Source organism: Primulina eburnea, chromosome 1, assembly GCF_022965805.1.
Source record: "Primulina eburnea isolate SZY01 chromosome 1, ASM2296580v1, whole genome shotgun sequence".
Taxonomy (NCBI): Eukaryota; Viridiplantae; Streptophyta; class Magnoliopsida; order Lamiales; family Gesneriaceae; genus Primulina; species Primulina eburnea.
Window position 1 is genome coordinate 1636608 of NC_133101.1, and position 15980 is coordinate 1652587.

Genomic DNA, 15980 nt, shown 5'->3' on the forward strand with positions numbered 1-15980 from the left:
CATAGATGACCAACAAAAGACAACTATGAATTACCAAATTTGAAATTTTATCTTTAGTAGAAGATGAATCGTGCAAAGAAATTTAGAGTACGTTTTTATTTCAGTGTTAATATTGGATTTTTGTTTTCAGATAGTGAGTTTTTGGAAAGATATTTGGGAAATGAGGTGTATGTTTGGTTTTTTTTAGGTCATTTCAAGATATTAACAATTACTATCGACCATCGTTTGACAAGACTAGGTCCTGATGGGGAAAATGTTGAGATAGGTTTGAGATTTCCTTAAAACTGGTCCAAGGTTGAGTTAGCAACCGATAAAACTATTATTTAAAATTTTAAATTAATCAGTCTAGTAACTTTATGTTAAAAAGCGTAAATAACTCGAATTGATACAACAAATATTTTGACAAACCGATATACATAATATGAAACAAATAAAATATGTGCTGATTATGAAAAACAGATAAATAAAAACACAAATTTGTTTCTGAAAGTTCAAAAGCCGAATATCTTTACATCTCATCTTCCTCCGTTTCTGAAAAGTTCCACGAAAAAAGTTTAATTCACACAATAATGTTATACAAACTCATTCGAACTGAAATCACACTCTGAGTTAAAACTTATAGTCATCTCGATTAAATATTATTATAAGAACATAATGTGCGACCACTGCTAGTAAATTTAATTAGTCAAATATCATCATATAAAATTGCAAAGTACAAAATAATAAATCAGGATGAAGTAACATAAGCTTGTTACCATTGGTCCTTAGAGCCGTCCAATTCTAAATAAATTATAATTTTATCATGTTCTTCCTGCATCGCGTTCAAACTGGCAAAGATTTCCCCGGTTCAATATACAAAGAAAGATATGGGTTCTTGTCTACCCGAAAATATCTAAATAATATTCTCACATGGAGTAATTGAAAAACAATATATAGATCTTGATTCTGTATTAATATATATTATTATATTATTGCAATAAAATATTTTCCCAGGTATAATTTCTCAATTTATGCCCAAAAAATCTAAAGTATCCATGTTCAATTTACCGACCACTTTATCCATTCACTGGGTTTTTGAGTTCAATTGTCCATTTTGCGACACTTATCCTATAAGAAATTTTATAAAGTATATATAAAATAAATAATATAGCAGTGACCTAAAAAAGATAAGTAAAACAATTTGGGTCAGAGGAGAGTAGAATTAATGGGTTTAGTGTTGTGGGCCTCGATTTTAATGAAAGCATGCCCAAAGCTCGCATGGATTACACAACAGGTTAATGGGCTGGACTTTTGAGTGTATAAACTGGGTTACAGCCTACAAAATCAGAGTCCAAAATTTCCCCATGGGCGAGTTCATTAGGGTTAAAAATATAAAATCAATTCATAATTAATAAGTTTGAATTTGTATAGGAATTTCTCAAATTGAAATATAGATTAAGAGGCTTTTGACGACACCCATAGGTTATATACCACAAAAGAATGAATTTTTGTTTCACTAATGGTCAATGAGGCATCATATCCCTGTATTAGTAAATAAACACTGAGGTTGTGTTCGGATAAAATGATTTAGATTTGTGGGAGGGTCTCAAATCAAAATATTTGAAATGCATTGATTTCAAATTATTCGGTCAGATAATGGATTTGAAATCGAAACAAAAAATTACGTTTTTACGATATAAAAAGATTTCAGATCACTCATTCTAATTTTGAATAAAATGGTCCTGATATTTTTTATATGTGAATTTAAAGCCAAATTCAATCAAATCCTCCATTATAATACAACCTAATTAAGATTATTTATTTTGTGGTAAACGACGACAAAATTATGCAACAAAATTAAAAAAAAAAAACTTAAAAGAAAAAATTGTATTTTTAGTCATATATGTTTATTTGTTTGCGAATTTGGTCTGATATGTTGTCAAATTGAATTAATCATTTTTTAATCGAGATTAATGATTTAGCACCGAAACGACATTGCACACCTCGGTGTCATGTTATATCTAATCATATCAACACCGCTTTAAAGTCACGTTAAAAAATGACTAAACAAAAAGATTGTCCATGGTAGTTATTTAAATCTATTCTTGTTTTCATATAAGAACTACTAACTAAAATCACTCCCAAAATTCGATATGAAATATATATTGCATTAGGTTTGTTTCTTACTTTGTATCAAATAAAATAGGACGCATTTACATCCACACGAGGAAAACTAGTTTCATTGGCCGATGGAGAAGTGGTAGACAATGCATCAAGTGACCGAATCATGGGAACATTTCACAGCTACTTTTGAAAAAATCAACAATTTCTAGTTCGCTTGACGTGAGCAAGAGAGACGTGTTACGTGCTCCCATTTTTTACTCTCACAAAAGGGATAATTTTCTGTTGCAAAAGATACGCATTGCAGATCGGTTGAATGGGTCAAAAATCCCTTTTTTTCATGTTTTTATACGCATGTTTATTTTATTCTATAGAACCACCACTAATCCCTTACTCCCGGTTAACTTTCATATGTTTCGAGTTGCCTCGCCACATCTCCTTTACAGAGAGAAATTACATTTTCGGTCTTATAATTTGTACGTATTTCATTTTTGGTTTGATTATCGGTCATTTCACGGTTTTAATCAACTAACAAACACTTTTTTTGTCACATTTTCATGTGATACGACATTTTTCCTATACCACTTTAGCACCCAGATAAAAGGATTAAAACCGGAAAAAAATTGCAAAGAATGTCAATCGACTAACAACACAATAAATGTAAAGCATACAAGTTTCAAAACCATAAGTATAATTTCCCCTCCTATAAATCTATTTTCACAAGTTTGACTGGCCCTTCAAACAAACTATAAATTTATTCATGGTATATGTGATGCATCAAATCTAAATTTTGAATTTTGTGAATCCACCTAATTACATCACTAGCTACTTGGTTAATTTAATTATGGACCAAAGAAAAGTATTTTGAGTGGGTCTCATGTGAGACCGTCTCACGGATCTTAATCTGTGAGACGGGTCAACCCTACCTATATTCACAATAAAAAGTAATACTCTTAGCATAAAAAGTAATACCTTTTTATGGATGATCCAAATAAGAGATTCGTCTCACAAATATAACCCGTGAGACCGTCTCACACAAGTTTTTGCCAAGTATTTTAATACTAATCTTGATTTTACTACTTCTCATTGTCATGATTTACACAATTATCCACCTCAAGGTTATCCACCTCAAGGTATACGGAGTTTACACAGAATAGTAAATGTGAATTATTTGTACAGCCTAATCATGTAACGAATCGATTAATATATTGATTGTGCAGGCAGAAAAATCTAAAAATAAGATAGAAATTCAAAATATTTTTATTAAAATTCATCCGTTTCTATAATAATTATAATTAAAACTATAAATCCATAATTACAGTACGAGAAAAGTCATTTAGGAGCAAGATCGTGCCTATTAGGAGGCAAATAAGTCCAATGACTCAGACTCATCTCTTTTTGAGGGCCTAAATTTTTTTTTAAAAAAAATTTATTATATATAATACTAGTTATTAGATAGCCCAAAACCAAGTATTTATTAAATGGAACTTGCTTAGTTTGTTATCGATTTATTCCTCAATCTTCCCCAATATTCATCTGCAGACAAGCTTTAATCGACTACAGTCGTTGCGTCGTCTCTAGGTTTGATTGAAAGACCCGTGAGGAGCTGTAAGTCTATTTCTTGTATTTTCTTTGTTCGAGCTTCTAATTTTTTATTGTAGTTTTTTACTTTCTTCGGGGCTTTATGTTGTATCTATAATCTACGCTTTTTGACTGAAATTTTGGTGGATGTAATGTTTATCCGGCTTTCAAATGCACATATTGCTACTAAAATCTTGTTGACTGTCTCGGTCACAGTAGCAAGTGCAGAGCGAAGTTTCTCAAAGAAAAGCTCATCAAAACTTTTCTCCGATCAACCATGTCACGAGAAAGATTGAATGGATTGGCTATGTTTTCGATTGAGAAAGAAATTACTGAACAACTTGATTGTACAGACTTGATTAGTATTTTTAGCACTAAAACTGTTAGGCAGATTTTTTTTAACGATCAATATTTTTATTCTTTTAGTTTTTTATATTGTCTTTGACGTATTGATTTAATTTGAAAAATTGCTATGGAATGAAAAAAAATATGAACACACATTATGATTCGGAGATCTCTTTTTAAAAGTTAGACTCATGCCCAAATATTATTAGGATCGGTCATGTTTAGGAGGCCCTCAATTGAACGATGGGACTTACTCAAAAAACCGACAGCGACGAGTTTTTCTTGTTGGCTTATTTTTATCCAAAAAGCATTAATTTTTTCGTTCAAATCCAATACATATCACCGAAAAATCATTATTTTATGTTTATTCCTATACCGTAAAAAAAAACTTGGTTAGATGGTACTCGAGAACGGAGTCAGAAAATAGAGATTGGAGCATACAAATAATATTTAAATAATTTTAAGATGACAAAAGCAAGCATTAAGAGAGAAAAGTGAAATATCATTATTTTTAAACCCTAATCAATAAAATTTATAAATTTAAATGAACGCAAATTGCACCCATCCGCCTTCTTCAACTCCGGTACTGATGGTACAGGCAGATTCATTTCAAAATAGCTAAATACCAAAAATCTAAATTTCCTAAACCTAAAATGTAAATCTTGACCATCAAATTTGTACGTGCGGCCATATATTTTGTATGTCCCCCACTAGACCTGACAATAAAATGCATGAAAGCTTTAGCTCGTACGTGTATAATATGCAGTGAATTTTCAACTTTTTAGAGAGTAATAGGTGGTGATGATGAGCTACTCATTATTTGTTACTTTCAAAGGGAAATGGGGGACCGAATCCTTTTTTCACAGTACTTAAACAGCGTGAGATAAAATAAAAAAGATGGCGCCAGTTTAGAATGCTTTATTTACTAAATCCTAACAAGTTGTGGCCAAAACGTCAAACCACTTTTTCTTACTTTAATATTGTTTTCCTTCATTGATTTTCACGGTGGCTTTTAGTTGGATTAAACTTTCTGAAAGGACACTACCATTCTTTGGACGTTGGAACGGTAAGATTTGGAGCAATTTAATATAAGGAAAAGTTGTATATTTTTCCTCTTAATCGGAACACGTAAGCTTATTGATTTCACATCGATGTTAAATCAGAAAAATGAATAAAATTGTCTAAAAACAAATATATTGGACTAAAACTAAAATACAACAATATAAATAATCAAAATCGCAAAAAGATAAACATATTGGACCAAATAAACAGTAAAATTTTCTGATATAATAATTTTTATATGAATTAATTTTTTTAAATGGTTGGATTTTTTTGTCTTGTTGATAAGTGAGTAAGACCTTTGATCATGGGACAAATTCATACATTGTATGTTGAAACACAATCTTTACTGCAAATTTTGAGTACCCCATTGTGGTACATTTTACCTAGTCTTAACTTTACCAAGATCAAAATCGATTCCATGTTAGAGATTTATTCCTTTACATTTAAAGTTAAATAATTGTGAACCAAACAAAAGGCGCTGAAAAGTAGAGAGCATTGAAAACCGAAGAACACATTATTCATGTCAGTAAAACTATCATTATAGTTGTCATCTCCCCGAGATTCCCAGTTTCAGCAGCAACAAAGAGTTCCGTCCAGAGAAAAGATGTCAAAAGAACACCATAAAATAACTTTTAATATGCTATTCGCCATGAAATTAAAAACCCAAGATTTTAAATAATAAATAAATAAAAATAGCATCTCACTTGATGAAAGTGATAGTACATGCATCAACAAGGTTATAGTTCCTTTTCCAACAGACTACACCTGAATTTCCCACAAGGTAACCAGGAATATTAATCAAGAAAATAGGCTTTTTATATATATATATGTATATAATTACTGTAAGTAACCTAAGAACCTTGGATCATCAAAAAATGTCCAATCTTGTTGAGTTTTTTGGTGGAGAGCTTCAGAGTTTGAGAATGTACTGTTACAAGGGTACAATAGAGGATTTATATCTGACCCCCAGCTTGTGTTGTTGCTCGTTTCCACTGCAGATAAGCTGTTAAATCCACCTAATTCTTGCGGCATGCCTTGCATTATCTCCTGAATCTCTGTTGTTATCCTGTCGAATTCTTGAGAATGATTCTTTGCTGCACCATTTATGGCAAGCGGATCGCATTCAAGCCTGATCATCGAGTTCTTGCTCAGTGGCGGCGGGTTTCCACCGCAAGAAAATTCGGGAACATAGCGATAGTTTTCATTGTTTTCCGGGTTTTTGTTGCTGTTGTTGGAAAGTGGGTCGTAATCATAATGAAATATTAATCCTTCGACCTGAGACAAGAGAATGTCGTTAGTTTGCTCTCTGATCAGACGAGATTCTTGGACCCCGTAGCCCACCAACAAGGGCGGAGCCACCTGCAGCTGTGGCGGTTGAGGACACATGCTGAATAATTGATTGCTCAGAAAATCTTCATCCCTTTTCTTGGTATCCTTTCGAGCTTGCTGGTGTTCCCTTCTCTGTTTGCCTAACAGCTTCTTCTTCAACCTCGTGTTCCAGTAATTCTTTATGTCATTATCTGTTCTTCCAGGCAATTGTGCAGCTATTATAGACCATCTATAGAATCCACACACATTAGAAAATATCTCCATAAAAACACAAGATACTGAAATATTTAATAAGGTTAAAGTCGTTAACTCGATCGTTTTGATCTATACGAAATCTATATAAAAATTCATCTATATATCTGAAATTATTAAGTTTAATTAGCTTAATCACCTGCTCCCAATACTAACATAGAGGCTGCAAATCAAGTTATCTTCTTCCTCAGTGAAACCTCCATGCTTGATGTTCGGCCGAAGATAATTCAACCACCGAAGCCGACAACTCTTCCCACATCTCTTAAGACCTTAACAAAAACAACATAAAATCATGATAAAAATCCCATTACAACAACTGTACATAACTCCAAACCACCTGTGATAATTACCTATTTTCTGAGGTAGAGCGATCCAATTTCCTCCAGTTCCATATTTTTCAATATAAGATTTCAGCTTCGCATCTTCTTCAGTAGACCAAGGACCTTTCTTTACATTAGCTTTGTCACAGCATGGAGCTCTCCCCATTTTTTCACAGAACTTAGAAGAAAAGGGAAATTAATATGAAAAAAGAAAAAAAAATTGTATTGTTTTCTTTTTGCTGTTACCTGCAACAGGTTCTATATATATGTGTGTTATTGTGTATGCTGTGGGTTGCAGTAGGTTGGAAGAGAGGGTGGAGATTATAATAGCTGGAGATGGAGGAGGGGGAACAGTATGGAATGATTAGAGGGATTTCAAAAAAGTGGTGTGGAAAAAAGGGAGACCTCTTTATGTAAATATTAAATTAATGGAGGAATTTGAATGCCAGAGCTGTAGACTAAGTTTTTCTCATTGTCCTTAATTCTCAGTCCAGAATCTAAATTTTATACAATATAATGTGATTAGTGATTATCCTCACTTTTACTTTATTATATATTGTAAGATGAGTATGCTTAAGTTATTATAATTTTCACTGAAAATTATTTTAAAGATTATTTTAGTGGTTTTTTTTAAAGTGTACGTAAAAGATAGTATTCCTTCATTGATTATTGCTTGTTTTTGTCGATGGCTCATTGTTAATGTGGCTTGAGCCCTTGTTACAATTTGGGACGAGATTTCGGATTATTGACCCAATAATTAAAACAAACTCTTCTTTGGATATATATAATTTTGCTATGATTCATACCGACAAGATGTTCATATATGTTGCTCAGTAACTGGGAGAAGACGTTCATATGTGTGCTCACTAAACAGGAGAAGATGTTCACATTCAATATGTGGATGTCATATCAACGACAGCGGATATATCTATATGAACATCGTTGATATTTTGTTGGATTTTAAGATACAACTGTGTAAGGTGGTGGATTCATTTTTTTTTCTTATTTCATCTCTTTAATTTTAACTTAGTTATGACTTAAAAATTAAATAAAGAACCGACAGCAAAAACCAAGATGTGACGGTGGGCATACTTTTTTCAACATTGAGGAATGTTTATTTTGAGTTGTTTTGGCATTTAAAATAAGTATTATATGTTTAACGTTTGACTTAAATGATATCAAAATAGTTGTAACCATCTGATACGTGTTTTTGACAAGGAAAAACCAATAGACTAGTCTCGTTAAAATTTGTTGCGGCAGAAAATAATGACGTTACATCCAAAATTGGTGATATGACCTCGAACGTTGTTGATGTGTCATCAGACACATCTTGTACTAAAAATATGAATTAATAAACTTTATCAAAAATTTAAATGTACAAGTTACAAAACCAAAAATTAAATTTTACACGTTGGATACTTGAAAAGTGCAAATTCGATGAAATAATAATAATAATAATAATAATAATAATAATAATAATAATAATAATAATAATAAAAACATGTAAGTAACATAATCAAAAATATAATTTTTTTTATTTATATCATACATGTATAAACGATTAGAGTTTTGATATATTACAATCTATTTTGTATATCCAATATGCGAGTGTCACATCATCGATGTTTACACAAGTGTACATGGTATGTGTACATTATATCAAAATTTTATATATATATATATATATATATATATATATATATATATATATATATATATATATATATATATATATATATATATATATATATATATGTATTAATTCGCAGTGGAATCCGACCTTTAATGACTCCCTCAAAAAGCTATTCCATGCTAAACTAATCTACAACCACATCAAACAAACTACAATAATGTCCATAAAGGATTAATTTAAAGTTGAGCACATTATATTAATTTCATGACTATTTATCAACTTCTCAGACAAAAATTGTCTGGATTAAATCATTATTGCATTATACATGAGGAGTGAGTCTCATGTGAGACCGATGTGTCAACCGTATCCATATTTAAAATAAAAAGTAATACTTTTAGCATAAAAAGTAATACTTTTTCATGGGTGACCCAAATAAGAGATCCGTCTCACAAATACGACCCGTGAGACCGTCTCACACAAGTTTTTGTCATACACGAGTGTGATTTACGCGTAGAGGATACGTATAATTCTCTAAAATTAGACTGATTAATTACTCAATCAATAGGCAGAGTTCAAGGTGTCACTTCTCCAGACAAAAAAATTTGGGAAACAAATGATGTCATCTTTATATAGCGATTAATACTTAATAGGCACCTTGAAAATATTCATATAAATTGAAATAAATTAATTAAAAATATAAGCGAGGCAAGTTCTCTCCTTCACTTCTCCGTTACCGAAAATTATGAAACAGAAACAAATAATAAAGTGATAATTATTGTTACGACAAAGATCTTGAAAGTTGGCGGAATTGATTTAAATCGAATACATTTGAAATAGAAGGAATAATTTTTTATGAGACAAGTAGTATATATTGTTCGAAATATTTTGGTGACTCGTATAATTAATTAAATTGTACATAAAGAATTCAAAAGGTGGTCTATTTATATTTTATGGCTTTCCAAAATATCAAAATAAATTGGTATATATGCTTGTGTAGAAAATAAAAACCCCATCCAATTAAGTCTTATGTGAAAAACTGCTCAAGTTATATAAATGGTTATTGTCTCTAAGGCACAAAAAATAAAATAGAATATTTACATATTCTAGACTTCTCTATTGTTCTCATCTCAGGAAAAAATAAGGTGGTCGATTCTCTTTTGCATTCGAAGATCCATAAATCTCTAACATATCTATATTTACTAGTATAAACTAAGAAGAAAAAAATAAGTTTTATTTTTATATACACTAGTATAAACTAGAAAAAAAAGTATTATTCAGTACTATACAATAACAATAAATTACTTTTAAATAAATAATAAAATTACTAATTTAATATGTTTTATGTTAATTCTATTGGTTATGACAGGTAGATAGGGTGTTTTCAATTAAATGAGTGGTGATTGGATGAATGATAGCTAATTGTCTATGGAGAGAGAAAAATATTTTTAATATTTGATAATGAAGCTATTGTACAAAAATTTCAAAATATAAAGACTTAAAAAGACCAATTCTAAGATAATTATTTTGGAGTGTTTAATGATTACTTGATTAAAAGATTTATACATTTTTTTATTAGTTATTGTGTATTGTTGCCTATAGTATATCAAGATGTTAGCTCCGCTCTTTCAAAAATATGATTAATGTATAGAACTTTATAACTTCAAAATATATCATCAAAAATTTAGAAATTATGGTCATTGTAAAAAAAATTAAAATTAATATATTTGTTTTTGTTTTATTAGTTTGAATAGTCTAACCATATTATTTTTACAATTTTAAGATTTATGATAATAAAATAGGTGTCATAGTGATGGTAAGAATATTATTCTGCCAAGATATCACACTAATAAATATTTTATATTTAGACTGCAACACTATATATATACATATGAAACATAAAATAAACTCAATTATATTAGTATAAAAGAACACAAGCAAAAAAAATCTGAACTTTATCGAGATATCATAAATTGATTTAATGGTTGAAAAATAAAAAATTCTGAGAGTGAGATGATATTTTTTCTACTCATATCATCCTTATATGTTTCACACATGCAATTATGACATATCTTCTAATATGTGTACGTGTGGGTGTGGGTATAGGTATGTGTGTGTGTATTCTTGTCTTATTTAATGTTTGATATTGAAAAAAATTATATTATCATATGTACATTCATTAATACACAAAATTACTTTTATCCAATCTTATCCAAATTTAATATCATCACCCCTTGTCTAAGAACTACTATAAAAATCTTACAAAAAGTAATCTTTGAAATTCTTTAATTTTAATATAATCTCTAAGTATTTTCACATTTTTATTTAGAAAATGAGGTGAAAATTATAAATATGAAAATTGCTGCTCAATCTGTAATTATAATATGGCAAAAAAAAAAAAACACACACAAGCGCATTCCTAGCTTCATATATAGTTGTCGTTCATCCAAAAGGTTTTATGGAACAACGAAAAGATTAATCGATGGATGACAGAAAAAAAAAAAAACAAACTTTGTTTTTTCAATTTTCAATTATGACAAATTTCAGGATGCATGGACTTTTTTTGGCAACTTAAAATCTCAATTTATTTAATGATAAAAACATACTTACCGTACCATAGTAGAAAGTTTTATTTTAAGGTGTAGTGTTGAATGGGTTCTTACGTACGTTTGGTCCAAGGATGCCACGCTAACCATTATTGACTTAGAAAGTTGGTTGATTGAAGTTAGTGAAAACTGTAATACTGGTCATATTTGTATATAGAGTATTGTTGCTTTCCGATCTCTAGAAATGTAGCTTTTGATTAAAAAAAAAATGACAAATTTGTTTCTTGAAGTTGGATTTTTTGATATTTGGATCGTCGAATTAGTCAACTTTTGGGTTTAGCGTAATCAACCGGTTTACTTTGGCACATTCTTTCTAATTTGTGTCCGAATGGTGACATGGTTTTAGACCTAACATGAAATCAAGCAATGTTGATGCAGTGTCTGTCATAGGTTACTAATATTTACATGTCCAGCTAAAATTGTAAGCTTAAATATGTGCAAAAAAAAAAAAAATCAATGTATCAAATTGAGTTTTTTTCCGCTTCAATAATCAAAAGACTTGATTAAAAAAAATTAATATCTTAGGAGAAAAATCAAGCAAAGGATACGTATATGATCACCCCTAAACTGAATATGCACCAAATTATCATGTCATGATTCATCCCACAAAAATTCAACTTTCTTTATCTTTCTGTTTTATTTGATTTTATATATATCATTTACGTACGTAGCCAAAAGAAAACTGCAGGCATTGTCCTTCCACCATCTCTTCTTAGTTTTTTTATACATATATTCATAGTTGTTTCCCTACAAAGGAAAATTAATCAGAAGAAAACCGATCAAAATTGGTGGAGAGTGGGCCTATACCAGTTGACTGCTTCCTCTTCCTTGTTGAAAATTTATTAGGGTTTTCATTGTTTTTTCTGCACTTTCGTCCACCACTTTCAGTGTTAAAGATTTGTATATCTACCGATTGTAGTGATATATATTCAACGCCGGTATACAGTTAAAGGTGGTAAAAATATTAATATAAACTGAACCCACAAGTATTGACTCGGGGAAAAGGTGAAATTTCTTCTGGTGTTCATACTCCTTTTAGAGGCAATCAGTTTCACTTTATGTTTAATCTGAGGCTTTGATTTTCTCCATTTTTGTTGCGTAGTGTGAAATCTTGGGGCCCTTTCAAAGCCATCTGCGGGTTACAGCTCAATCTTTAATAGCACTTTACTTCTCCAGGCATTTTTCTTCTCTTAGCGCTACTCGAGTTTGGAAAGATTAGATGGCTAATTATTTATACAAGTTCATTTTAGTGGAGGCAAATAAGTTATATAATAAAGTTTTGAACTGTAAAATGATATTTTGTCCAATAATTCTGAGTTCACATTTGCTAAGCATGCTTTAATTATTGGGTTGGAATTCGGACAATATTTTTGAATGAATTTAGACATTTAATTTTGTATTCTTATACTTTACGTTTTGATTTAGCGAAAATTTTGAATTATGTCATGTAATCCGGTATATAAACTTTTTTGTCACTATAATTGGTCAAAATTTGACCTTGGTATAATTATTTTTTTTTTTTTCATTTTTAGTTGTTTCTTGCTGATGCTGGCACGACGCCAAACATACAAACAATTTCAGTCGTGTTCGTGTTCAAGTGAAAATCGGTTTAAATCGTACAAATTATCGTACAATTTTGTCTAGTTTTGACGATAAAAACCTTGTATAAACAAATTTTCGTGATGAATTTTTGAAATTTCAATATATTTGTGCATGTCAATTTATAATGTTTGGCATGGATTTTTAAGGTATGAGATATGTAATAATATAATTAAATTGGTGAAGTAAAAAAAGAGATCAATAGCATCAGATGTACTAGAATGATTTTTTATTTGGTTTACGAAGAACTAGAATTAGATTACTTAACTTGAAATGGGAACAAATAAAAATTGATGCCTAATCGCCCTTCACTCGTAGCAAGTACGGTCTCAAAGTCTTGAATTTAAGACGAGTTCTCGAGTTTAAGACTTGATTATAATGGATGGAACACACTTGAAAGTAAATCGATCAGGACACATTCGAAAGCTTAGAATTGGGTGAGCAATCATAGGAATAGTTGATGCTGAGTTGTGTTCAATTCAAAAAAGAGATTAATATTAAAGAAAGACTCAAGTACAAATCGCAATTGATGAGGACTTTAGCATAAAGGCGTTCTATTTATTTTGACGTTTTCATGGAAATGAATATAATAAAACGTAGTTGTTATTACAATGGATTAGAAATATCAAAACAAATTGGCTAGACGGGACACAACGCAACCAACTTGTCATGGAATCTAATTTTTAATTAAAAAAATTTAAAAAACATTTGAAATGTTAAGAAATTGAAAAACAAATTTTAATCAAATAGTTCAACCAATATTTAAAAGCATTATCATGATAAATTAATATTGTATAAAATTAATTAGTTAAATAAAATATGAAAAAATAAATATATACCACAAAAGTCAAATAAAGCTTAAAAAATATCTAAAAAAACTTAAAGATACAAATGTGGCTGGCCGGCCCGCTCCACCTTAACGGTCCTTACATGCTCAACTTATTTGGTTGGCCAACAAATGACATTTCTCCAACTCAACTCGCCCCATTTTTATGGTGGGGGTAGTCGACCCGGTAGGTCGAATCCAATTTGACAAGTCTATAATTACTCATACAAAGTGTTACTATTTCATGGCGAACTCAAAGATTTAATAAGTTTGGAAATTACATTATATATTCGGATTTTAATAAGTTTAATTTAATTGATTTCACTATTTTATATCAATTATTCTCACATCAATTTGTATGGATACGGAAACTAGGAAAATTGTGTCCGTTAATTTTAGAGTAATTTTTTTTTAGTTTTGATGATAAAAAACAATATCCATAATTTTAAGAACTAACTATTATTTTATTATATTTACAAGTTTCGAGTTGTATATCCTGAACTCAAGCCGCAACACCTTTTATTCAATATTCTAGATGGACTGCCTGTCGGACCAGCTAGACATTTAAAAGTCATGTTATACAACCTTTATAAGGTTCGAGCTGCGTCCAATATTCAATTTAATATGCTCAAGCTGCATAAGATCTCCAGCCGGTGCTCTTGTATATCAAACATTTTTTTTTCCATTTGCCGGCCAGACTTGTAACAAATCATTTAACCAATCATGCAATATAGCTTATGTCTCTCATTGATACAAAAATATCTTCTAATTAGATAAAGATACGCATCAGTTATTCTCTTTCATGAATCAACTTTATCAGAGTCATTAATTGACATATTTGGATATATTCTTAGGAACATTAAGTGTGGCGTATTGTCAAGAAAAAGAAGAAAAAAAATACATGTTACTTTGGTGTCGACTAGATGTAAAAGATGAACGTTGAAAATTATTTAAACATTGGAGAAGATCATCTATTTAAAGACAATTATCTTCTTCATCGAAGACTACTGAAAGATTGAACTATTACCAAGAAACAAGATCTCAAGCACTTTAATCTAAGGCAAAAACTTGTGTGAGACGGTCTCACGGGTCATATTTTGTGAGACGGATCTTTATTTGGGTAATCCATGAAAAAGTATTGCTTTTTATGCTAAGAGTATTACTTTTTATGGTGAACTATTACCAATAAACAAGATCTCGAGCACTTTAATCTAAATATATTATAACCGCTCATCTCTGCACATTCTTCAAGTAATATCTGATCATCAAAGATCATTATGTGATATACAAAAACTCAACTATTATTGACAAGCTATCTATTTGAGTGTTGTGATATGTTGAATCTAAGGATTCATAACAACCTGCGTTTGTATTTATTAAGTTTGAGATTATGGGTTTCAGTGTAAGCAGTGGATAAGTCAAAGTTGAAGTGAGTTGTTACAAATTGTTTCAAAAGCAAATTCTTTTAGTGAATTTCATTTTTTACGTGGAAGAATGGGAGACATGTGATATCCTTGCTAACATTATCTGAAAATAAAAGTTTAAAATACTTTATAAATATTTACAATAGATTCATATAACAACTGATCAGTTAACCATTTTCATGAAGTAATGACGAAATGAAGTAATTGCTATAAGAGCACAATGTTATATTGCGTAGGCACTGGCTTGAGCTCGAGCATGAAACGATGGTATAAAAAAAGGTCACAAGCAGGGACAAATTGCTACATGGATGGGAGCCACATCTTGAACATGTAGGGTAAAGTGCTACAGTCACGAGAGCTTTCTCTTGAACTTGTTGGAGTCATCTTTATATTCTTGGTGCTCGTAGAGACCGGCCACGACGAGAATGTCATGTTCTGAAATAAGGGTGACTGTGTGCAGTCGTACAAGCGCGGGCCTGTGCTCGGGTTATGATAAGACATATAAGGATATTGTCTTCTAACTTCTATAAAATATCTCGTGTTATTTTCACTAAGCATTACTTTATTTGTTTAACTTGTTTAAATCAAATCCAAGTGAATATAAGTATTTATTAGATCCAGCTATACATTTCTACACTTTGAAAGATCATTTTCAAGTATCTAGCTGCATCTAGCTAGTCGAGAAAAATGTTTCAATAAATAACAATTATTAAGACAGTTTTGAAGAAAATTACGTACATATTCTACCATAGCCAAACAACTAATTTACAAATGTCAAATGTCATGCATTGTATGGTACATGTCAAATGTTGGATATCGCTGACATGTTAAATGTCACTTCATCATCACAGTGAAAGGAACAAAAAAACACCTATTATAGCCAAACAACTAATTTACAAAGCTATT

General features: G+C 30.6%; 1 protein-coding gene across 1 annotated transcript; it reads right to left on the reverse strand.

Annotated features, from left to right (window-relative positions):
• Positions 1-5739: 5739 nt before the first annotated feature.
• On the reverse strand, positions 5740-7383 carry LOC140810105 (transcription factor MYB87-like). Its single transcript, XM_073167918.1, has 3 exons — positions 7020-7383; positions 6809-6938; positions 5740-6646 (listed from the first exon to the last, which is right to left on the reverse strand). The coding sequence occupies exons 1-3, from the start codon at positions 7153-7155 to the stop codon at positions 5926-5928; spliced, it is 987 nt and encodes a 328-aa protein (XP_073024019.1). The 5' UTR covers positions 7156-7383; the 3' UTR covers positions 5740-5925.
• Between the last annotated feature and the right edge of the window lie 8597 nt (positions 7384-15980).